This window comes from Gracilinanus agilis, chromosome 5, assembly GCF_016433145.1.
Source record: "Gracilinanus agilis isolate LMUSP501 chromosome 5, AgileGrace, whole genome shotgun sequence".
NCBI lineage: Eukaryota > Metazoa > Chordata > Mammalia > Didelphimorphia > Didelphidae > Gracilinanus > Gracilinanus agilis.
Window position 1 is genome coordinate 208,650,672 of NC_058134.1, and position 26,102 is coordinate 208,676,773.

Consider the following 26,102-nt stretch of genomic DNA (forward strand, 5'->3'; position numbering starts at 1 on the left):
CCTGGATCTCTAGGTGAGGGGGGAACTGATGCCTACTCTAGTCCCTGTGACAACAGCAGTCACATGGCACTGGGGGAGTGATAGAGCAGGCTTTTAAAAAACAATTACAGCTATTTTAAAATTTTAGTCCCAAGGCAGTTATCTAGTTGCTATGACAACACCAGCTCTCCAAGGAAACCCAATAACCAATGTGGTTGTTCCCCCCTTCATGTTGGCTGCATATACACCAGAAGGCAGCCATGAATGCCACCAGATGCTTCTACTAACAAAGGTTATTCTAGGACAGTAATGGTTCCCTCCCGAAGCCAAATCTGGCTATTCTGATCACCAGGAAATGATTTTTTAAAAAACACCTGGTCCAAACAAAATATTAGTATATCGAGGAAAATAGATGTTCCAGTTCAATAATTTTAGAAAATATGCAGATCAAATTCTATATATTTTGGCTCAGATTGGTTTAAATAATGTTAGTTTGGCTCAGGAAGAAATATGAATATTTAATTTCAGGGTTCTGCAAATGAATCCAGTTCATTGTGATTTTTGCTTCCCATTTCAACAAAAAAAGCAAGTGGGAGATAAGAGACACACAAAGATCCTCCCCTTTTGTCACTGAAAAGGAAAATTTCATCTGGAGGTGGAAGACAAGTCAGGACTATGCCTAGATGGAGCACAAAAGTTTGATGAGAGGAAAGTGTATCATAAACCTTGAAAAATTCTAAACTTAAATCTCCTGATATTAGGCATTCAAGATATGACTATATTCCTAATCCCTATGGTTTTATTCTCAGGATTGGTTTTATAATATCCCAAAACTCTCTATCTGTTCAATTATTAACCACCCTTCAAGGCTTACATTAATTTCTTTTCTTTTTTTTTTTTTTAAATCCTTACTGTCTGTCTTGGTATCAATTCTAAAACAGAGTGACAAGGGGCTAGGCAATCACGGTTAAGTGACTCCATTAGGTCACATAGCTAGCTGACATCAATTTCTATCTCTTCCAAGAATACTTCACTATTCTTTCCAATCATAGCCTTTCCTTCTTCTGAGCACAGTACTTTATACCTCTCTTACTATTCTCCATAGGATAGGAACTGGACAGGTGATTTCAATGGTACAAGCAACTCATTTTTGAAAAAAAATTCCTCTACCAATGTAGCTTAGCACCTTCTCTTTGAATTAGTCTTAAGAGTTTAAATGAGTTGCTCAGGGTCAAACACAGCCAGCAGGTGTCCGAGATGAGACTTGAGCCTGTTTTCCTGGCTCCAAAGGCTTACCTTCTATCCATTGTGCCATGTATTAGAACATATATTATATAGCTGAATACGTAGAATTTCCCTTACTAGACTGTAAGCTTCATAAGGGCCAGGGTTGGGTAATACAAGGCATTATACATAAGAGGTAGTCAAAACAGATTTATTGAATGGATGATCGAAATATTGATCATCTTTACACACTTGGGCCAGTATTATGGCATCCCTTAGGATCCTCCTTACTGACACTAAGAACACAAAGGAATATGGGCAAGGAGTAAAGCTGGAAGCTTTTACTCTAGAACAGAAAGCTGTCCACAGAGAGAGGAAAGAGAACTCAGAGTCTAATTCCAATTCTACCACAGTAGGATCTTGAGCAAGTCACTTACCTGTACCATGGCTTTCTTTATCTATAAAAATGAAGTTAACATTACCAGTTATTACTCGGTAAAACTGTTGTGAAATTCCAACAAGATATTGTATATGAATATCCTTTGGAAAGTACAAAGCACCACACAAATATTATTATTACTATCATTATTATTATTTATTATTATTATAACCTGATCATGAAATTCTAGTTGATGAATTATACAAGGCCAGGCCCTCTCCAAGAAAATATGCAAGGTCCTATAACTCTTTAGGCATAATTCCTCAATGACATGTGTATGTCCACCTCCAGAGAAAGAACTGATGAAAAGAAATAAGCCAGAAATCATTTTATATACCCCCCCAAAAAAAAATATATATACACACACATATATCTTTTTGTCAAATGATGCCTTCTCTGATGAGGGAAAGGACAAGAGGAAGTTAATTAGGCATTTTAATGTAACCAACCAACAAATAAATAAAGTTAAATTTAAAAAAAAAGAAAAAGAAAATATGTGAGGTCTAAAGGAACAATTTAAGGAAGGACTTTGGGGCCCTAAAGATGAATCGTAAATAGAGAGATCAGACTTTCTGCATCAAAGAGAATTAAGGCTTATACCTTTGTAGGGAAGACTAGTAATAAGGGGAAAATTGTATTTTATGAGCCTCTGAGCCAGTCGAATTAGAAATTATACCTTTGTGGAGGGTAATACTAAAAGGAAAATATCTATATTTTATGCCTACAGCTATTACAGGTAGGGGTCTTTATTTTAGGATAACTAGAAAGGAATGAACTGAAAATGCCCCTTGTCTGGAGTGCATAAATGATCCAAATAGGCACTAAATAAAGTAATGTTGATAATTCATTAAAACACAGACAGGTTTAATCACACATAATAATCATTGCAAGAGAGCAAAGAAGTCATATAAAGGTTCATATGCACCCAAGTGCTTGCACACACAAACACACATTCTTCTTTGGAAAATTGTCACAGTATTATCTGGAGAGGAAATATCACAAAAGTCTTTCCCCTGAGTTCCCTAACAACTTCCTCCCAAATAAGTTTTTGCTACATCATCCAGAAAGAGAATCTCTTACTAGATAGTATAATGGAGATTTATTTTCATTTCAGTATTTTCAATTTTTAAAAATCAGTGCAAGGACCCCTAGACACCATTCAAAATATACTAAAAAGCATTCTCTGAATGTTAGTTCTGCTTTAGACACATGCAACAGCATCCTTTGATGAAGGCAAAAGTCCTTTTACAAACCATCACTTTTCTCTTCACTTCCTTCTTTTGTAGAGACATCTAGTCTCACTTAATTTGTGATGAAAATGAGGCACAGAGGTGAAGGGATCAGTCATGATAACATATAGTCACTTAGTACCAGAGCTAGAAATACTGACTTTCCCACCAAGGATGCTGCCTAACCTATTTTCCTATGGCCTGCACCTGAGAAGACTAAAAGTCAAGTCTCTTCCTTGCAGTCAATCTCATCATTATTTCCGTGTGGTCCAAAATGGGGGAGGAGTGGTTGTTGGGTAACTGGGCCCTGAGAATGATCTGTGACATCCTGGTTATCCTGCACAGGCTCCCCAGCCATCTACAATCACCAATCTCTGGACCTATTTTCTACCTCCCCTTAGCCACCCCTCTCTTATCCTTTCTCAGCTTCCACAGCTCCTAGACTCGGTCCCAGCCCTCCTCACAGAAAACCAGTTGTAGTGCCTTATCTATGTCGTCCACCACATGGGAGGCTTCTAACAGGCTGGGATCAAAGACAAAGTCTCTGTGTCCATGGAATGGAGTGTCTGTCTGTCCCCGAGAGGGACTGTATACCCCACTACGTACTAGGATGGACACGCATCTCTCTGCAGCCGGTGGTCCTTGCTTTTCCTCGATGATTTCATAAGATTCCTGTACTTGACCCTTCCCATGCTTCTGCAGGTAACGGTTATACAGGTTGGCACCATAGATATCACTCACGGGATTATCACTGGTCAAAAGCAGCCAGAAGAGAAAAAGAGCAAATCAATGGAAATGGAATAGCCAAAAGGTGGAAAGTTGGAAGGAGCAGAGAGGGAGAGTGGGGAGGCTCTGAGTGTGTACGGGGGAAGATGGGAAGGCAAGCAGGGGGAAGAGACAAGAAAGGGTCCAGAAGGTCAGAAGCTTAGAGGAGAAGATATGAGGCATTACCCAATAGCGTAGAGTCTGCGGATGGGGGCCCAGGCCCGTCTCTCTGCCTGCTTCCTGATCAGAACTTCTGCATACTGGTAGGTAGTGATGGTGGGCTTCCCCATCAGGCCTGCATATTTCAATTCCTTGCCTGTCACTTTTCGGTAGATGTTCTCCAGGCAGAGAAGAAAGGTGCCGTGGCCAAACCTAGCCAAGAAGATAATCCATCAGCTCACCTTCGACCAGTTCCTTCCTCTTGATGAAATTCTCACTTCAACCCCACCAGAACTTCCTTCACCAGCTGAGGTTAAGCAACAATGGTCCTTTCTAAACTGTCATTTAAAGATCCTTGTCATGAATCCATTTAAATAACTTTAACATCTAAGTATGGTACCCTCCTTTCACAAGGACGATTGGGAATTACTGTCAGATTCAACTGATAGGTTGGGTTAGTTTTACAGAAATGCTTTTTATTTTGCTCTTTAAAAAAATTCTCTGTTACATGGGATGCCCTTCCATGGAGGAGATATAGGAAGGATATATTAGAAATTAAGAGTGATATAAAAAATTTTTTAAATAAACCTTTTGTTCTGGTATAAAGCTATATGAAAAGAGACACGTTCTTCATTTTGTTAAAAGGTATAGAAAATTCTCAAGGCTGATATTATAGATCATAGAATTTCAGAATAAAGTCAAACCTTGCTGTGACTCACAACCCACATAACCAGTGATACCTTATCCTAATTGTAGTCAAAGTACCTAAAAGAAAAAAACCAGCCTCTTGAATGCTAAATTCTTTGGCATTCAGAAAACATCTGACTCATATTCATTAAACCAAAAATATCAGAGCACTGGTCCTGCTTACAGGGGATATTTGGCTGACAGGAGATAAAGTATATAAGAGTTGAGAAGCTTACTGGAAATTGGTGTCAGGAGCAGAAGAATACAAGAACCACAAACTCCCTACTATCAATTCCAGAGTAAGGGACAAAGAGTGGTAGAAATTCAGACAAGGATCACAGTGTCTGCTGCTGAGACAAACATGTTTTATTTGAGAAGATAATCTGATGATGTCTATAAAACACTGGAAGATGTACCATTATCTGACAAAAAAAGAATACTGACCTAAGAGTTTGGAGGACAAGGTTCTGACCTGAGCTTACAATTTACTATGACACTGGAAGAATTACTTGATGCCTCTTGGCTTCATTCCTATCATTTTAAGAGTCAGCAGAATAATTCTGATTCTTTCCAGCCTGATCTCTTAGAATAAAACAAGACTAAAATGAAAAAAAAGTATCTGTACTATGGAAACTCAACTAGTATAACAGATAGAGAGTGAGCTTCAGCGCCAAGAAACTTGAGTTCAAATCCTGCTTATGACATTATTACACTTGCTATATAACTGAATAAGTCACTTAATTCTTCTATACTCCAGTCAACTCTTTAAAACAAGTCACAGAAGAGGTCACAAACTGCAATGCGGGAAGACATTTCCTAGCCCAGTAATTCCCAATACCAATAAAGACACACAATCCCTATCCCTGCTGTCATCACTATGTGACCTGCACCCCCCCCCCCAAATGTAATTATGCATCACATTTGGGGAAAGATAGAGGAAGGGAAGTTTCTGAATTATTGATGTTTTTACTCTTTAGATTCTTGCACCTCCTCTAGATATAGATGAGCTGTGTGTGTATATTTAGAGATGTGTTTCTATGGGATCAGTCTACTCTATACATTCCTTTAAAGCAAGGTCTGTGAATATATAAATTAATTAATTAAAATTTAAAAATAAATTAAGCAAAGATGGTGCTATGTTTTTGTATCTTCTTTGGCATCTAACACACAATGTCTTGCCCATTTATTGAGTAGGCACTCAATAAATATTTGTTAATTGACTGACTTATGCAAAGGGATGTGTGAAAGCTTCTCCTAGGATCTCAGATTGTGAAAATAGTAACTGAATAACATATAAAAGACAGTGGCTGAAGGGGATCAGGACCCAGCCAAAGGCTAAGGTCAGGGCTTCTTCACCTGGGCATCTTGGCTTCAGCCATCCAAAGGAGATCCATGTTGCTGGCGAGGACAGGGAGATGGGGATAGGGGGCTACTGCCACCCCTGTACCAGGGCTCCCATTGCTGAGAAGGACGTCCATGATGAGCTGGAGATTTGTCTCCCAGCGGACTGGCTCTCCGAAGAGAAGTACCCCTTTAAACAATTAAAACACACATAAAGGTGAGGGATTGGCAAGACACTTACCATTTCCTCTCTTCGGCAGGCTGCAATGAGGCTAAGTCAGTGACACTCAAATGAGAATTCCTCAGCTCCGGTTAAATTATTATGCCATTGGCACCGCAACCACAACCTACCTTGCAGAAAGCCATTTAGTCATTTACTCAAGCTGAATTAAACCTTAGAGCCAAAGGGAGAGCTTGTCTAGGGTTCTTATTTTCACTTGTGCCACTGTGGCACAAGGAAGCTTCAGTTTTGTTCCTCTCTGCCACAGCTTTCCTTCCTCATGTTACAGCATGGAGTCATTAAAAGAATATTTGCAGGGGCAGCTAGGAGGCTCAAAGGATTGAGAGCCAGGCCCAAAGATGGGAGATCCTGGGTTCAAATGTGGTCCCAGACCCTTTCTAGCTGTGTGACCCTGGGCAAGTCACTTAACCTTCACTGCTTAGCCCTTACTGATCTGCTTGGAACCTATACACAGTATTGACTCTAAGATGGAAGGTAAGGGTTTTAAAAAAAAATATTTGGCTAGGAATAAGGAAACCTAGATTCTGTACTTGGCTTTGCCATCAACTAACAGAAAAATCAGCACACTGCTGAAACTGCTCTAGGCCTAGTTCTTCTTTTGGAAAATGAAGGGCTGAGATTGTATCATCTCTCAGCTCAGATATAATTATTTTGGAAAAGTTAAGTTCTTCAATGGAGTAAGGGAAGATATTTTTAACTCCCTTAAGCTGTTTTACAAAGTTGAAAGAGTAAAGCACAGACATCCCATCAATTCAGAAAAAACTTCACTCACCTTCTATGGGGGGGAAGTCAGATGTCAAGGGAGGCTGTCAGGAGAGAAATAACAGAAGCTGTCAGTGTGACTGAATCATATTCTGCTGCTTACTGAAACCTCACACCAAACTGTAGGTTTGAGGAGGGAAAACTCAGCCCAACCAAAAACAGAAACAACAAAAGAAAATACAAAGGATTAGAAAGGCTTAATAAATAGGAGAAATGAGAATCAGGGTTATCTGGTTTTTAAAATCAAAGGCTGAAGGGCACCTTACCGTACATGAAGTAACTTTCCTATAATGAATAAAGAATTATAGGAAATGGGTTTATCTTGGAGCAAGATACTTGGGAAGGCAGCTGAAGGTGTGGATTAGTCAATACTAGAAAAGCCCAGCAAGGAACCACTGAGGATACACTGGTACTTTACGAATAGGCCATCATTTGTTTTGAGTTTGGCAGGCAGAAGCTATTCATTAAAGATATTCAGGGATACCTTACTACTTTAGTGGCCTAAAAAGCTGGCTGGATGAAGTCATAAGAATGTTAGTTTCTGGAAGGGACGGAAGAAGACGGTAGCACTGGCACATGCAATGGAGCAACTGAGCCAATGTTGGACATAATAAAACATAAAACCATTAGTAGAGTTCCTAGGAACATCAGGAGTCACATAGCACTGCCACACAGACCAAGAATGACTATCAAAAATCCTACGGGGTAGGGCTATAAGGTTAAAAATGATGAATGGAAGATACTGTTAGAAGGAAGGGGAAGGGAGAGAATACTGGAATACTGGGTTCTAGAGGATGACAGACTCCAGACTCCAATACATTATTACCATAGTCTTTGGCCGTCGTTCAAGATCAACCATGTCAAGTACAGGAAATGCCGTTCTCAACTCATCAATAGTAACCACATTCTGGAAGCCCAAGCTGGACCACGAAATTAAGGAAGTAAAATAAGCCACACAGATTTTGCTGCCACCTCATCAGGAAGGCCACGTTTAAGTCAGAAGGTCAGTATTCAGAACAAGAGGAGCAAAGACTTTACCCGTTGCTTCTCCTCATCAAATTACAAAAAGTGCCATACTAAGCAAGCTGTTTGAGCAAAAATCTTTGGCCATGACACTACATCAGGTTCTATTATTTATATCACCAGGGGAAAAGAGTGTAAATAGTCTGGAATAAGATTTTTGAGGGGAGAAGGAAGGAATTCCACCTAAGATTTCATTAGTATAGAGAAGTCTGTGTGCAGAAAAATTCTTCCATCCCATCACCAATTCCAGTAACTTAAGATCTTAAGAAAGGTGACTGGGGCACCAAGAGATTAAGGGACTTACTCATGATCAAACAACTAGTATATGCCAGAAAAATAACTTGAACCTACATCTCCCTTATACCAAGTCTAGCCCTATATCCATGCTGTCTCTCTTAAAACAATAGATATATAGATTTCTTTTTTAATTTGGGCTTGTCTTTGGAATGTCTTTATAACACCAAGGCCATAGTTCCAACTAAGAAGCTGGGTGGCAATAGAAGAAAGCCTTAAGATACAGAAAAGTCACAATGTTTATAATTACGAGCTGATTGTGCTACCAAAGGAAACACTGTTTATCAGTGAATAGTATTTAACACAGCAGTGGTAAGGATCCCTTCCTACCACAATAGCCCCAAAAGCAAAAAATCTGACTCCAAAAAAATGAACCAAAGAAACTGCTCACAGAATATATGTCAGTGAGGCTCATACCCCACACACCCCCACACACACACCACTCCCCCCCGCCTCCCCCCCCCCAGAACACTAAGACTGGCAGGAGGAAGGAGTCTCTTCACACACAGGCACCTGTGGTAGGGACTAGTGAACAGGACTTTGGAGGTTGTGCTGCTATGCTGTCTGCCTAAAAAGGCTGTGAAGCATGATGGAAAGAACACTGGGAAAGGCATCAGAAACAAGAGTAGGTCTGGTGCTTCAATTCAATTCAACAAATGTTTGTTTATTAAATGCCTAATGTATGCCAAGTATTATACAAAAAAAATTTAACTCCCTGCCCTCATGAATTTGCATCCTACTGGGAGAAACAAAGTAAATTAATATAAAACAGAGAAAAAGGAATAGGTCCTGGACTCATGATTTCATGGGTATAAAGAACTATACCCTCCTAGTGGGAAAGGCTGTAAGGCAAACCAATGGATAGAAGACTGTTGGAAGAAAAGAGAGAACATTGGGATATTGGGTTCTAGAGAATGACAGACTTTAAGCCCAATCCTGTATTCATTACCATATTATAGAAACCATGGGGATAGAGAACTCTCTCAATGCAGGCTGAAAACTCTGAAATTCATTTCAAAGTAGCTGAAAACATTAAGTCTCTGTTTCCTCATCTATAAACTAAGAATAACACTTGAACTATCTCTCTCACTATGGTACAGGGGAGAGAGTACTGAATCTGGAGCCAAAGGATCTTGGTTCAAATCCCAGCTTTGCCAATTATTACCTGTGACCTTGGAGAAGTCACTGACCTCTCTAGTTCTCAGAAAGGGGCTTTTAGGAAGCATTACTTGGTATGGTTCAATACGCAGAGATGAGAATAAAGTAAGAGATGAGGAAAAGTAAGCAAAATAAAAGAGAGAGTAAATGAGGAAGATCTGGAAGCAGTGGGTAGATATAGTCTTTTTTAGCTCTAAATCCATAATTTGATGATCTACAAGGTTGTAGTGAAGAGCTGTATAAACAGCAAGGCATTTTGTTAATGTTAGCTTATCACTGTTATTAAAAAGGTTGAATTAAAAAAGCCAAATTAATAAATTTTTTTGAGCATCAACTCTATATGAAGCACTGTGCTTAATACTAGGGGGAGGCAGTATAATCTAGTTGAAGAACTAAAATGTAAAGGGAGCACAGAAGCTCCAACAAAACCCATGTCAGAGGGCATGGGTTCAACTCCTGTCTCTGTGACTTTCTTTGGGGGTATCTCTCTCCTTTATGGGCTTTAGTTTATCTGCAAAATAGGGGCGTTGGACCGTACTTTCTCTAAAGTCTCTTACCACTCTAAATACAATGACTCTGTATGTGCCAAATGAGTGAAAAAGCCACTAATATTATAGAAACTTAGAGGAGAAAGAATATTCTGGATGCAGGGAGCCAGAGAAGGCTTTACAATGAGGATGGGCTAAGTTTTGATGGATGGGTAGCAGCCAGCTAGATAGAAAACACTAAGTGAGAGAAATGAAAATGAAGTTATATTCCAGCAGGACTGGGTGTATGAAGGTCAAAAAGCAGGTGATTCTTTTGGGAATTCTGGGAAGATGGCAGCATAGAATCAGCAAGGCTCCAAACCTTACAGCTGTAAAGCCCTTCACCACCAATTAAGGACAAAAGGCTGGAGGGAACAGAAAACCAAATCTGACAACACAACAGAGCTGGGGGATCCTCCAGCTGAACCCAACTAAAAAGGTATGTGAAAAAGAGGGGGGGAAAAAAAGCCTGAATTCTTAGAACTCTCAGGTGGGAGGGGAAAGAAAGGAGGAAGATCCCAGCTCCCCTCCTCCACCTAATGTGCAGAGTCTCCACTGGATTCTGGAATCCCTGGGTGGGCTGGGCTGCTAGTCCAAGGGAGTGCCTCACCCGCACAGCTATGCCAAACTCAAGGCTTTGATCACAGACAGCAGGGAAGCTGCTGGAGGGGAAACCCAGAGAGGATTAACATACTCTCCATCTTGTGCTACCTACCCCCACCCCCTACTTCTCTTGAAGCTTTGACTTCTGGGTACTGTAGCACTGTAGATCAACCACACGGAGGCTAAATCCTATCAATACAATAGACAAGAAGTCTTCTGAGGGTAGGGAAGCTCCAACACTCCTCCCCCACAGATTAGAGTGAATGAATGAATGAAGCGGAACTCACCTCTCTAGCTTTTACCACCAATTGGGGAAAATCTGACCTCAGGGCACCTGGAGCAGAGCAGATTAATCCCACCAGTCTTAATCCTATCAGTACAACAAGACAAGTAGTCTTCAGAGGGCAGGGAAGCTTCAACGACCCTCTGCCACAGACTACAAGGAAAGTAACTCACTTCTTTAGCTTTCACCAACTGCTGGGGAAAATCTGGCCTCAGGCCCCACTAACAATCAACAAAACAGAGAAGAAGAATAGCCGAAACTCAAAAATATGATCAGAGGATCAAGATTACAGCCAATTACAAGGGAGAAAGAAGGAAAAAACATGAGTAAACAACAGAAAAAGAAAAAAAGAAAACCAAAATTGACAGCTTTTATCCAGAAATTGAACAAAAAGCATATGGACCAAAAGAAGATAAAGGAACACCAAGCAAAAACAAAGAAAATTCAGTGAAATGGACACAGGCTTTGGAAGAACTTAAAATTCAATTAACTCAAGAACTCAAAATCCAAATAACTCAAGAACTCAGAAAACAATCAACAGAGGCTGAAGGCAATTGGAAAAAGGAAATACATGTTCTAAAACAAGAAAATGATATCTTAAAAGCCCAAATTGGCCAGCTGAAAAATGAAGCAAAGGTGGTGAAAGATGATCTACAAAGAAAAGCAGACCAGAAGGAGAAGGATGAGCAAAAATCCAGGGATGAAATTCAGTCTTTAAAAATTAGAATTCAACAACTAGAAGCAAATGAGTTCACAAGGCAGCAAGAATATATAAAACAAAATTTTTAAAATGAAAAATTTGAGGAAAACACCTCATTGACACAACCACAGATCTAGAAAACATCTCGAAGAGACAACTTAAGGATTATTGGACTGCCAGAACATCACGACAAAAGGAAAAGTTTGGACATCATCCTACAGGAAATTATACAAGAGAACTGTCCTGACATTCTCGAACAAGGAGGGAAAGTGGAAATAGAAAGAATCCACAGATCACCCCCTACATTTAATCAATAACTAACAACTTCAAAAAGCAGGAACTTACAAGTAAGATTTGGGTCAATGGGTCCTACCAGCTATTTCCCATCTCAGTCCTTATGTAAGCTTCATAGGAGGTTAAGGGCTTAAGAAATTGTGCCTACCAGAGCCTTATGTAGCCCTGGTGCTGTGAAATCATTTATATTTCAGAGATTTATGCTGCTACACAAGAAATGAAAGCAGCATAGTCATCAGCTTTAGAAACAAAATCCTAATGGAGTTCATAAGAGACTAGAGGTGAATTTAATTTCATCCAAACTCTATTCTGTTTGCTATCAGTAACAATTCACTCTCCTCTTTGCCTCTCTTGTTCCACCTTCATCCATAGCCCATAGCCCAAGACTTATCAGGTCCCCTTATGCACTGGTCCCCATTAGCAATTCATTCTCTTTCCCTAGCCCAACCTCAAAAACAGAGTAAAGCCCAAGTGAAACTAAATAGGTAAAGTAAAAGGAAAGCATCACTTTAGGGCTCCACCTTCAGGCTTGTAAATTCTGACACATCAATGAGGAAATAAAGGAAAAGTGTGGCTTTAAGACTTGGTTGCCTAGAATTTTTTAAGAACAACATTTCATGTGTGCTCTTCCACAGAACCAAGTGACTACCTGAGGCCGAGACAGTTCATGAAAGAAAGCTAGAAAAACACCGAGGCAGGGTAAGCCCTCCCACACTGAGGTCAGCTTTCCAATCTTCTCTGACACTCTTTCATGGCTGATAACATTTCATTGATTTACTGATTCCACTTGATACTTTGGCATCTTTCCAATCTCCATATTTGACTTTTATTCAGAGGTTCTAATATTACTTCCAACCTTGAAGAATACCAGAAGGATACTTCCGGGCATTGTCCACCATAGGCCCCTGCCCTGATAGCAGCATTCGCTTATTATGGAACTTTGAGAAGAACTTCAAGGGACTGCTGGAAAGTATTACTTGTTCTGGATCAACCTGCAAAGAGATGAGGATTGGGGGAAAAGGGTAAGAATAAAAAGAAAATAAGTAGGAATGGAAGCAGGGGGGTAGGTATAGTCCTTTAAACTTTATCTTCTCTGATACATTAAAAAAATTTATTAAAATAGCTCAGCAAAAACTCAACTAGGTACCGGACACCCTCCTGAGGCCATTTTGCAGGGGTAGGCAGGAAGCTTTTCAATTTATTTCTTGCACAAAGCAAAAGAAACAGGAAGCCATCTTCCGAATCGTCCTTCTGATTGAGAGACCCAGGGATTTCTTAAAAACCCTATTTCGAAATCAGTTGTATATGTGCACTTCCTTTTTATGGAAAATCACCTTTTTTCAAAAAGGAAATTAGTTTTTTAACCCTTAGATTCATAAGAAACATCATTTTCAAGAGAGTTCTTAAAAACTTACATGGTATAATTATAAAGTAATAAGTCTGGATTTTATAGTGACATAAAGAAGGATCATATATAGAAAACCAGAAAAAAATCTTAAGAATCATATATTGAGTTGGGAGAGATATCTTAGAGATCATCTAGTCCAACCCATTCCTTTTACAAATGAGGAAACAGAAACTCAGAGAAATTAAGTGACTTGGTCCAAGGAGACACAGAGACACACATAATTGTTAGAGATGGGACTTGAACCAGGTCCTCTTACTTCAAATTCAACCATCATATTGCTTTGCAACTAGGTCAGTGTTATTGTTCAAAGCATTCACAATGGATCTATAATCCTTTTTTGGAATGTCATTTAGAATCAGTTTTCCAAGGTATACAAAGAAGAGTCTTTTTGAAAACAAAAAGAAAAAGATCATAATGGATATAAAACTGAACTTGGGGTCAAGCCCTGGGTATGAATGCCTGATCAGTTCATTACATCCACTCTGATGCTCAGCAAGTCACTTAAATTCTCTGAGATTGAATTTCTTCATCTACAAAATGAGGGAACCAAACTAGAAAGCCTCTAAGGTCCTTTTCAAATCTCAATCCTATGATCCTATTAACTTTACCCAGTTTATTCATGAGAACTGATTCCTAATGACTTTTAGCTATTTCAAAAAATCAATTTCACCTTCAAATGATTTGTCACTATTGAGGATATTCTGAAAAAAGTGATATCCATTCTAAAGGCAACACAAGAGTATTCCACAAATGTTCTAAACAGGACATTTATATTAGAATAAGTATAAATCTTTCCAAGGAGACTAAAGAAATATTCAAAAAAGTTAGGAATTCTGGCATATTTTCAACAAACTAGTCATTTCATAATTTGTATTAGAAATTTGAACAGTCTGCCTTTAAAAGACTTGCTGAATGATCTGGGGAGTATAAGGAACATAAAGAAAGTGAGGCACTCTGGGATGCCCTGAAAAGAAGCTTAATATAAAGGTTAAAAATCTTGGAAAATCCCATATTAAAAGGATGTCATACAATAGAGAATGGTTAAATGATCAAATTGTGGGTAATGCCTTTGAAAAGGCCAGAAGACTAGATCTTGAGGGCTGCATCCTTCCACAATTCTCATCCTTACCTGCAGACCCAGGAGGTCCGACAATTCCTGAGCTTTCACATGTGGTGTACAATTTCCAGCATTAGTGACAAAGACAACTGGCATTCGGAAATGCCCATGTGAGTCAACCAGCTTTCGGGCAGCTTCCAAAGCAGCAGGGATCACTTTGTGGCCACGGATAAACACACCATCAATGTCAAAGAGGAACCCAAATGTTGGAGAGGTCTGCACAGAGAGGGCAGGAGAGGGGAATTACCACTGCATCAAGGGGATGAAGGGAGAAAGGAAAAGGAAATTCAAGTTATAAGAGAAAAAGGTTCAACAGACTAATAACAGCTGACATTTCTACACTGCTTTATGTGGTATAAAGTACTTTCCTCACAACAAACTTATAAGGTATATAAGTATTATTAATCTCATTTGACAAATAAGGAAACTGAGGCACCAAAACTTTTAGTGATTTATTTATGGTCACAAAGCTTATATTAAAGAAAAGGAGGGGAGGGAGGGCAGAGTCAGGGGACAGGTGTTCTAAAGCCTAGTATTCTATCTGCTTACATCATTCTCACCAATTCCCAGTTTACAGGGCAGATCTTTAAAGAGTTCATGACAATGAAGGCATAATAACATGGTTCTACTCTACTAGATCATAAATATCTGAAACACAAATTGCAATTTATCTAACTTTCTTCTAGCAACATCTCCTTTTCTGAATTTCATCTATATCACCCAGTCCAAAGCCCCGAAACAATTGTAGGAAACACCTTCCTTTTCTGGTCTTATCCCTTGCTCCTGCTCTCATATTTGGAGATTTCAGTATACATGTCTATGCCCTCAAATATTCTGATCTCCCAGTTCAACTCCACAATCTCCTTATAACTGTCATCTCTTATTTATCTCAAGTACTCAGAAGAAAAGTTACACCTGAAACCTCACTATCACCTGAAACTATTCCACCTCCAAGACCCTGAACTATGAAATTCCCTAGTCTGATCATAGCTCTTATCCTTCGACCTCTCCCCTTCCCTCTCTCCTAAAAATCATTCTCACCATTACAACCTCACCATGAACTCCATTCAAGTTATGTGCTGGTAAAGGTTAGAAAAAGAAAGTATGTAACTTTAATCTGTATTATTAAAATTTTCTCTATTACTTTAAGTCTAGACAATCAACAAAATTATAATCAAGCTTTGACTTGTAGCATTTGTTTATTTTTGAGGTGGAAGTACTCATGCTGAAAATTTAACAACTGGCTCTGAGGTGTCTGAGCAGGTTGTAGCACATTCCTGCCCCAAACCCTTCTTTGAGCTGGCCCTTATTCCTTCCCACAGAACAGGGGTCGGCAACAAATGGCTTTCTGCAGGAGCCATAAAGTCCATTTTTTTTCAGGCGCTGTTACAGGAGCGGCACTGTGAGCACTGTATGGCTCTCATGAAATTACATTTTAAAAAATGTGGCATTTATGGCTCTCATAGTTGCCGACCCCTGCCAGAAATTCACTTCAACTGTTCTCCACCCATGAATGCTCTGCCCCTTGTTCTACTGCTATTCTTACCTTACCAATTTACAGCCCTGGATCAAGCCCTCCCCCTCAGTTTTTTCTGCCCCCACTCCAAACCAACTGAATACAAAAATCATACAAACTCACCAAATCATTCTATTATAAATTCACCTTGCCTAGCCACAATCAGACCTTCACCACTGTGCAGTAAACTTTTTACCTGTGTATGATTTTTTATCAAAAAGCTATGTCTGATAACCTCTTCTCACTTCCCTCCCCTTGCAGTCAATCAATAAGTATTTATTAAAATGCCTGCCCATGTGCTGGGTGACGGAGATATAAGGATAAAAAAGTAAACAATCTCCATTTTCAAAGAGTTTAGTCTACCAAAGGAATAAGAAGTACATAATTATATACGAAATTAACATATATAGGTATGTGTGTAGATATTAATATTGCATAATAAATACTGGACTACTGCAACAACCTAAATGATCTGCCTGTTTCAAGTACTATATCTACTACTACATCTCCTCCAACTCATCCTCCATACATCTGCCAAAGGATTCACCTTGATCACAGATCTAATCATATAAAAGGCTCATTTAACAAACTCCAAGATGTGAATATCTCTAGAACAACTCTCTTTAGAACAACTTTTTTTTAAAACCTTTACACTAAGTATCAATTCTAAGGCAGAACAGCTGAGCAATTAGGGTTAAGGGACGTGTACAGGGTAACAGCTAGGTGGTTTCTGAGGCCACATTTGAACCCAGGACCTCCTGGCTCTCTATCCATTAAGCCACCAAGCTACCTCTTAGAGCAGTTCTTAAATCTTTTCTCCATCATGGATCTCTTTGGCAGTCTCACAAAGCCCTTATCAGAATAATGCTTTAAAAATACATGGGGATACAAGGCAAAACATCTCTGTTTGGATGAACCAGAAGCAAATTCAACACTTCAGATGATAATTCCTTATCTTCCTCTCTAAACCTACTTCTTCAAACTTTCCTATTCTTTTTTTTTTTTTAACCCTTGTACTTCAGTGTATTGTCTCATAGGTGGAAGAGTGGTAAGGGTGGGCAATGGGGGTCAAGTGACTTGCCCAGGGTCACACAGTTGGGAAGTGGCTGAAGCTGGGTTTGAACCTAGGACCTCCTGTCTCTAGGCCTGACTCTCACTCCACTGAGCTACCCAGCTGCCCAAACTTTCCTATTCTTTTAAGAATATCACCATCTTCCAAGTCACTGGTTTATAAATTCTTCAGTCAATCTAAATCCTTCCTTTTCCCTCACTCACCAACCCCAAATACAATTAGATGCTAAGTTCTGTAAAGTCCAATATTCATTTCCTCCTCACCACTCACACTGCCAAAATTCTAATTCAGGCTCTCACTTCTTGGTTAGACAGTTATAACAGTTTCTTTATTGGTCTTCCTGCTTCTAGTCCCTCCTAGCTCCAATCCAATCTCCACAAAGTTGTCAAAATAATCCTCCTAATGTTTAGGTCTGATCTTGTCATTCTCCTGTTCTAAAGCCTTCATTGACTATTACCTAAAAGATTAAAACTTCTTGAACATAGAATAGTATATCTGTCAGATCTATGGGTAAGAAAAGAATTTAAGGCCAAGCAAGAGATAATGAACATTACAATATGTAAAAATGAATAATTTTGATTATATTAAAGAGTTTTTGTACAAACAAAACCAATGCAACCAAAATTAGAAGGGAAGCAACAAACCGGGAAAAAAAATTTAGAACAAAAATCTGACAAAGGTCCAATTTCTCAAATTTGTAAGGAACTAAGTCATATTTATAAGAAATCAAGCCATTCTCTTAATTGACAAGTAGTCAAGGGATATGAATAAGCAGTTTTCAGATGAAAAAATCAAAACTATCAATAATCACATTAAAAAGTGTTCTAAATCCCTCTTGATTAGAGAAATGCAAATCAAAATAACTCTGAGGTACTACCTCATACTTAACAGATTGGCCAATATGACAGTAAAGGAAAATAATAAATGTTGGAGAGGATGTGGCAAAATTGGGAGGACGCTAATGCATTGCTGGTAGAGTTGTGAAACTAATCCAACCATTCAGGAAGGCAATTTGGAACTATACCCAAAGGGCTTTAAAAGAATGCTTACCCTTTGATCCAGTTATACCACTGCTGGGTTTGTACCCCAAAGAGATAATAAGGAAAAATGTTTGTACAAAAATATTCATAGCTGTGCTTTATGTTGGCAAAAAATTGGAAAATGAGGGGATTTCCCTCAACTAGGGAATGGCTGAACAAAAGCGTGGTATATGATGGTGATGGAATACTGCTGTGTTGTAAGGAATGATAAACTGCTTGATTTCTATACGAACTGGAAAGACCTCCATGAACTAGTGTGGAGCAAAATGAGCAGAACCAGGAGAACCTTATACACAGAGACGGATACACTGTGGCACAATCGAATGTAATGGACTTCTCTGAGGGACTTATGAGAAATATCCACATCCAGAGAAACAACTGTGAGAGTAGAAACACAGAAGGAAAACATGATTTACTTGTTTATATGAATATAAGATTTGGGGTTTTGGTTTTTAAAAGATAACAAAAATGGTATTTAAATAGGTACTGAGTGATAATATATGTACTGTGTAAATAGAATTAACTCTAGCCCATTCATAGTCAAAAATCTACTCATCCTAGGCATAGAAATGACACCCTCACCTTCCTTAGTGGGGAGGGGAGACGAGCTACCCACACATGACAATAAGTGACAAATCAAGAACAAGGGACTGCCCTTTGGGCAGTCCAAATCAATGTAGAGACTGCCATTTGTCCACTTGAATTAGAGGTGGACCCCCAGGAAGTGACGAAAGACACTTTCTCTTTAAGTAAGTTGGTTACTTCCTGTGGAGGCAGTTCCCGCCTTGAACTTGGTGCTGAAGGAGCTCCTGAGACCTCAGACAGCTTCCACTCTGTATTGTCACGTGGGTAAGTTAGGCTGGCTTCCTTGGCCTACCTAGGCTGCTTCCAAACTCTGCCTTAAGCAGGGTTGCTGGGCCTTGTGGCTTGTAGCTTCATTTATTTAGCCTTTTAACTTTCTCTCTCATCCAGGCCTGACTGGACTAGCCTCTCCCTTCCTCTTTATTTCTATACTTTTACCTTCCTAGTTGTAAATAAACTTGCTGACTTGGATCTGATTTAATTACGGAATCAATCTGAACTGTTGATTCCTGGCGGCCACGTTTTAAATATATGTCTATAAAATACCCTAATTTCCCTCTTACAGTACAACCCAGTAGAACGGCTGGCTCCAGAATAGAGAAGGGAAAGGGGGAGGGGAAGAGCATGAATCATGTAACCATGAGAAAAAAAAACTTTAAAATAAATAAAATTTCAAAATGAAAGGTTAAAACTCTTTAACCTCCTTTTTTTTAAAGCCCTGTACAACTTAATTTCCACCTTTCCAGCTACATTTCATTTAACTCCTTCATGTGTTCAAACCAAACTGTCTTACTAAGGAGTCTCTGAAAGCAGGATTCTATTTCTTTTCTACATGTTTTTTCACAATTTGTCCCTCCTATCTGGAATTCTCTCCCTCCCTGCCTTTGTCTCTTAGAAACCTAAATGCCTAAGTGCCTTTGTCTCTTAGAAATCCTTTTGCCTGGAGAACACTGGCAAAGAGACATCAAACTCCAAAAATGGCCAAATAGATTCTTTCCCAATTTGGTGATGTCTTTTGTGAGCCTTGGCTTGAGAATGATAGGAAAAAGAAGTCAGAAGATTTTCCATCTTGTGTGCCAGACTGTTAAGTAAGTACAGTCTTTGAATGGTGGCTCCTTAATCCTTCTTTCTGGGGCTCTGGTGGGAAACGGCTAAAAGATGGTATGCTCATTCCTTCCTGTATACTACTCCCAAATTAATCATTATACACAGATATGGTCAGCTCACTCAACAATCTTTGCTTAGTGTTCAAAGCCTTTAATGATCTCATTCCACTTTCCCATCCTAGCTTTCTCATTTATTTCTGTACTTATTTCTAACACCTTGCTTCCATCTCTGTCCTATGAAAGTGGCAGAAGAGTGGGATGATGCATCAATTAAAAAGAGACAACTTCAAGTTAATTCTTCTTTTGACTCTCCCATGAAAACTAACTTATACTAGCTCTTTCTTATACTATACTTTCCACAAAGAGGGAGGATGATGAGTGATGCTCTTTTCTCTGACCCAAGGTATACTTTCCAGTAATGTCCCCATAGATGCCAAGGCTGATGCATGTATTGCCATAGATAGTCAAGGTTTGAGAGGTTCCAAAGGAAAGTGTGAGAGAAGAGGTATTGGGCTGCCTGCCAAGCCATAGGTCCAGAACCATTGTGCTGGCCTCACTGATATATGCCTGTGACATCAGTGCCATAACAGGAAATGAATCATTTCCATTTAAATTGTCTTGGGAAAATTCTGAAGATCCCCTGGCAAGGTAAGGTAAAGGACATTGAGGTCCTTTCTCAAGATAAACTGTGCAACTCTGATGGGCTGGTCACATTGTTCAAATGCCAAATGTACATGTGCCTAAAAGACTATTTTATGAACTCCCACAAAGCAAGGACTCACGCGAAGGTCAGAAGTGATAAAAGGACACTCAAGGTCTCTCGGAAGAACTCTGGCATCCTTTGGGAGACATGGGCACAGAACTGTCCTGCATGGCACGCCCTCATCAAAGGTACAAAGCAGAATTGCAATAGTTCAAAAGAAACATGAGATGAGCAAACTTAGAGACATCTCCATCCCAAATGTTCACACTGGCTATTTGTGCCTAATCTCTGATAGAGCCTTCTAAGTTCATACTGGTCTGATCAGTCACAGTTGGGCACATAGTATATTGACTTCAACATACTGATGTCATTTTCTCTTCAAGAATGCAGGACAGGAAGTTGGATGCTCTTGCATGGCAGCTAGGGTAAGGGGTTTTCACTAAACAAGTTTGTTCATGGGTCTCTGACTACCTTTTCACTTTGTATTTCCCTCCCCAAGCAAATGATCTAACATCATTCTGAAGATGGATGTGTCTAGGCTTTGAGGTTACTTTATGAGTTCAATGTCTAGGTAGACTGTATCCTCATCATTCCCCTCATCTACTAGTTTAGTAATCCTGCAAAAAAATTAAATATCCAACATTAAGAAATGCTGCTATGCCCAAGGGGACTGGGGCACTGCATACAAATGTCTTTTCATGAGGAGACTTCTCTACTTTTTTTAAATATAATTTTTTTAATGATTCATGTTCTCTCCTTCCCTTCTTCCCTTCCCTCTCCCACTGGGTTATACATGTATGATCACTCACACTCTATTTTCATATTCTTCATTTTTGTAATAATCTTTTAAAACCAAAACCCTAAGTCACAGACCCATATAAACAAGTAACAAATCACATATTTTCTTCTTTGTTTCTACTCCCACAGTTCTTCCTCTAGATGTGGACAGCCTTCTTTCTCCTAAATCCCTCAGAATTGTCCTAGATCATTGCATTGCTATTGGTAGCAAGAGACTTCTCTACTTTTGACTTGTACATGTGACCTGGACTGATTGGGTTCAGACTTGAGGGAGCCCTAGAAAGGATTCTACTAAGAGGGGAAGCTCTGCTACTGGCCTGGTTTGTCAAAAAACAGACTTTAAGGGAGACAAATGAAGAGCTAAGATAAAATGTAAAATGCCTAATCAGTCTAACATTTTTATATACATTTAGATGGTTCTAAGTGTCAAACTTCTGGCAAAGAATAACAGTACTACTTGGTTCAAGTCTGTTTGTCAATGAAAGTCAGGAATATTATGTACTTTTTAGTATTTCTTCTGTGTCTAGAAAATAAATATCTATCCCTTATCTAATTTACATGTACACTGCTTGCCTTTTTACTTCCTCTCTCCCTACCCCACAGGAAGACCCATGTCCCAACAATTTAAATGTCAATTATCCCTGGGGCACCATGGTAGGAAACATAGCAAGTTGAACAGTATGACAAAAGGAGTATAACCTGCCTTCTAGGTAACTTAACTTGAAGTCCATGAACTTGTTTTTAAACATTTTAATAACTGTATGTCACTATAAATGGTTTCCTTTGTAGTTTTATGTATTTTTTTTTTATCCTAAGAAGGGGCCTATAGATTTTTACCCAATTTCCAAAGAAATCTATAACAAAAAAAGATTAAAGGGAAAAAAACTGTCTGAAGCTCCCTCAGGTCTGAACTCAGTCAGTCCAGGTCATGTACAAGTCAAAAGCAGAAGAGTGTCCTATAAAGGCATTTGTGTGCAAGTGTCCCTGCCCCCTTGGGGGTAACAGCAGCAATTCTTAATGTTGGATATTTAATTTTTTTTACAGAGTTATTACTAAACTAGTAGATGAAGGGAATGCTGGGGATAAAGTTTACCTAGATATCAGCAAAGATTCTGAAACGGTATCTAATACTGTTCTTGTGGAGAAATGCAGATTAGATAATAAAAACCTGGATGGATTCAGAGTTGGACCAGCCAGATTCACAGAATAGTAGTTAATGGTTCAATGTCAACATGGCAAGGGATCTTCAAAGTGGAGTATCCCAAGTTGTATGTTTTATCCAATGCTACTTGAAGCATTTTATCCAATGCTACTTCGAATTTCCATCGAAGACTTGCTCAATAAGCTCATCAAAAATATACAGATGACACTAAGCAATTAACACCCTGGTTAACAGTAAGAATCCAAAATATCTCAACAGTGTAGAGTATTGTAATAAGCTGAAATTCAATTGAAATAAATAGAAAGTCTTACACTTAAGTACAAAAAAATTAATTTCACCAGCACAAGATGGAGGAGCCATGGTTATTCAACAGTATGTCTGAAAGAGATGAGAGGTAGGAAGGCCAGTGGGCTATATGCCAACAGAAATTAGCAGTGTAATATAGCAGTTAAAAAAGGTAATGTGACCTTAGGTTGCAAGAGAAAAGCATGGCTTCCAAGAATAAGGAGGTAATCCATGCCCTCATCAGACTCCATACAGAGGGCAAACAAGATGCTAAAGAGCCTTGAGTCCACAGAATATGAATGGTTGAAAGTACTGGGAACATTTAGCTTAGAATAAAGATTCGAGGGGTAGGGTGTGGAGAGGTGATATATTGTTACAGATATTTGAAGGACTGTCACAATTTCTAGTTTGTCTTTCTGAATGGAAAAGGAATAAGACGTTCTCTTTGGCCTCAAAGGACAGAACCAGGTGCAAAGGGTGGACATCTCAAAGAAACAAATTAAAGCTCCATATCAGGGAAGACTTTCTAATGATTAAAGCAGTCCAGAAGCAGAACAGGCTACCAAGAGAAGTGATGGTTCCCTGTCCTTGGAAATCTTCCAGCAGATAAAATTGGGCCATGTGGATGGCCACTTGTGAGATATGATAGACTGGGGATTCCTTTCAGGTATAGGCTAGACTAAATGGCCACTGGTCCTCTCGATTCTCAAATTGTGAGTCAAGAAGCTTGACTTTGAATCTCACCTTCAACACATCTGTGTGGTTACAATAAAGTCACTTAACCTCTCTTGGTCTTAGTTTCTACTCCTGTAAAAGTATAACAATCTTACTTGGAGTGCTTATCTTACAGAGCTGTTGTGTGATAAGGGCACCTAAGGCCATACAGCAAATTATTGGCCGAAGGACAACTGGAACCAGGTCTCCTGACTCCCAGTCCAAAGCTCTTTTCACTACATGCTGTTGCTTCATATAATTTACTTATTTTCTACCCTGTCTCAATTTCAAATTCCTTCTCCTAAGTCTACTCACTCTCTCTACTCTCCCATGTGAAAAGAAAATTCTGCTTTTTACCTCTGCTTAATTTTTAGTGATGGGCATCCTACTGTATAATGAAGTAGTCTTGAACTAGTGAGGGCTAAAAACTACAATTTGCAACCTTAAGGCAAGAGATTTTTGCAGTTAACAAAACAGATTCTAGCAATATTCATTTGTATTATTAAAAAAATACCTATTTATTGTTCTTTGTGGTACTATGTCTTCACCAGCTCCTAGGACATATTTTCATTTTGAATAGATCCATTGCTCTAGTTTGTCTTTCTGACTGAAGTTTGAATTTGTGGCAATAATATATTTGAAATGGTTTTTTTTTTCTTCTAAGTTTCACAGGATTTAGAATTAGAGCCAAAAGCAATTTCAGAAGCTTAAGAAATATAACGCTCTCTTTTAGGAAGATGAAGTAACTTGTCATATTGTTACTAAGTTAGAATAAGATGATGAGTTCCATTTTGCACATATCCTGTTTGAAATACAACACTGATAGGAAATCTAGGCCAAGTTTATGAAGCACATAGTTGGCAATGCGGGACTGGAGTTCAGGAAAAAGAATGGATATATAATTCTGGGGAGTGTCAGAGTCCATTTTTAAGGCTCTGAAGGAAAAAAGAAATGATCCAGTCAATGTTAGTGTTGAAAGCAATAAATCCTTATGTTTAGCTTATTAAATGTAAGGCTTAAAAGGAAAGGCTTACCTGTAGATACCCAACAAATAACAAAAGTATAAGGAATAAGAAAGGAAGGGTACTAGGTTATCTCATTGTCCCTCTCTTTACGCTAGGACCACTATTTCTAAACTAGGGTATTTGATCATCAACTGACTCACATTTCAGGCAGGAACTAATACTTACAAAGTGAAACTTAATACACTTTTCTCTAATAAATTTCATCTTCTTAGATTCCAGCCAAAGTTCTTTATTGTTGGATTTTGTAGAGATCCTGACTTTTTTTTCTCCCATATGTTACCTATTCTTAGTTCTCTTCAAATTTTGAGCATGGCATCTCATCTCTTCCTTTATAAACCAGGTCATTGATAAAAATTTCAGCACAGGGCCAAGAGCCAACTCCTAAAACATTCTACTAGAAATCTCCTTCCAAAATGACTTTGAATCTTTAAATAACTTTTTGGCATCTCATTATACATCAAGTTTCAAATCCAAATTGTGCTTCAGTCCACATCTTTCCATCTTATGCACTATGTGAATCAAATGCTTTGCTAAAATGTTGGGAAAATTACATACGGAATCCTGTTTAAAAAAAAAAAAAAGAAAAAAGATATTAGGTGAATCCACTGTGATCTGTTCTTGGTTATGACTTAAGCCAATGCTTATTCTATGTTATAATCACTTCCTCTTCTGTAAATTCACTAACCATTCCTTTGTTAACATTCTAAAATTTTGCCAAAAATCAAAGGCAAGCTTACTGATCTACACATACTATATTCTCTTTTCTTTTTCAAAATCAATACAACATCTGTCCTCCAATCCTATGCCACATCGCTCAGCCTCTATCTTTAAAAAATCATTAACAGTAGCTAATAAATTATATCTACCAATTCTTTCAATTGTAAGATTAAAGTTAATGTATACTAACTCCAAGTATTATATTTTATAATATTTATTAATAATCACTTGAAGTAGAGGAAAGTAATAGCCTGAGTAAAGAGCAATTTCCTAGACTACGAAAGTGGAAGAGGAGCAAGAGGGAAGAGTTACAGAAACCTTTATCTATAAAACATAAGAACTTAACATGGAAAAGAAAGAGGAATGCTGGAAAATGTAGTTCAAGGGTACAAAATTCTAATTATACAATACTCTAGGAAGTGGTTCCCAAACTTTTGGCCTACCGCCCCCTTTCCAAAAAAAATATTACTTAGCCCCCTGGAAATTAATTTAAAAAAAAAATTTAATAGCAATTAATAGGAAAGATAAATGCACCTGTAGCCATCACCGCCCCCTGGATCGCTGCAGCACCCACCAGGGGGCGGTGGAGCCCACTTTGGGAATCACTGCTCTAGGATGTAGTTCATCTGGACCAGGTTACTTGAACACTCCCAAGACAGTTAATTGCTTTTTTTCATTTGCATTCTACCCTTTTACAAGAACTGATTCTTCCTGTATTGTAAGCCAGGGGTGTGGGTGTCAAACTCACATGGGCTACAGCCTGAAAAGAGATCAAAATGTAATTGGGAAATAAAAACACAACACAACAAAGATAATGTTAATTTGCAGTTTTCTAAATCAATATACCACTGTGAAGATGGGAATTAACTCTTCCCTCACCTACTTTTAAATTTAATCACCAGAAGCATATATACCCTACTTAACACATAAGAGGGGGAGCTCCGCAACCCACATGCTAAAGTGGATGACAACTCAGAAACCGACTGACTGCCCCTTGGGCAGTCCTAAGCAAAGTTATAAACTACAATTGGTCCCTGTAAAGTGGAGGAAGACACAGGGAGTAATGAAAAGAAGGGTGCAACTTCCTGTGAGTGAAATCTTTTGAGCTCTTTGGAGGCTTTGAAGGCTGGTGGAGGACCTTCTTCAGGG

At 38.8% G+C, this 26,102-nt stretch overlaps 1 protein-coding gene across 1 annotated transcript in view; it reads right to left on the reverse strand.

The window, feature by feature from the left end:
- Window positions 1–1,964: 1,964 nt before the first annotated feature.
- HDHD5 (haloacid dehalogenase like hydrolase domain containing 5) overlaps window positions 1,965–26,102 on the reverse strand; it is a 30,432-nt gene continuing 6,294 nt past the window's right edge. The window contains exons 2-8 of the mRNA XM_044677260.1: window positions 14,246–14,449; window positions 12,588–12,700; window positions 7,653–7,746; window positions 6,837–6,870; window positions 5,839–6,013; window positions 3,823–4,008; window positions 1,965–3,622 (exon numbers count right to left, since the gene is read on the reverse strand). Of these exons, the coding sequence (XP_044533195.1) occupies window positions 3,310–3,622; window positions 3,823–4,008; window positions 5,839–6,013; window positions 6,837–6,870; window positions 7,653–7,746; window positions 12,588–12,700; window positions 14,246–14,449 (1,119 nt within the window). The 3' untranslated portion in view covers window positions 1,965–3,309. The remainder of the gene's footprint in view (window positions 3,623–3,822; window positions 4,009–5,838; window positions 6,014–6,836; window positions 6,871–7,652; window positions 7,747–12,587; window positions 12,701–14,245; window positions 14,450–26,102) is intronic.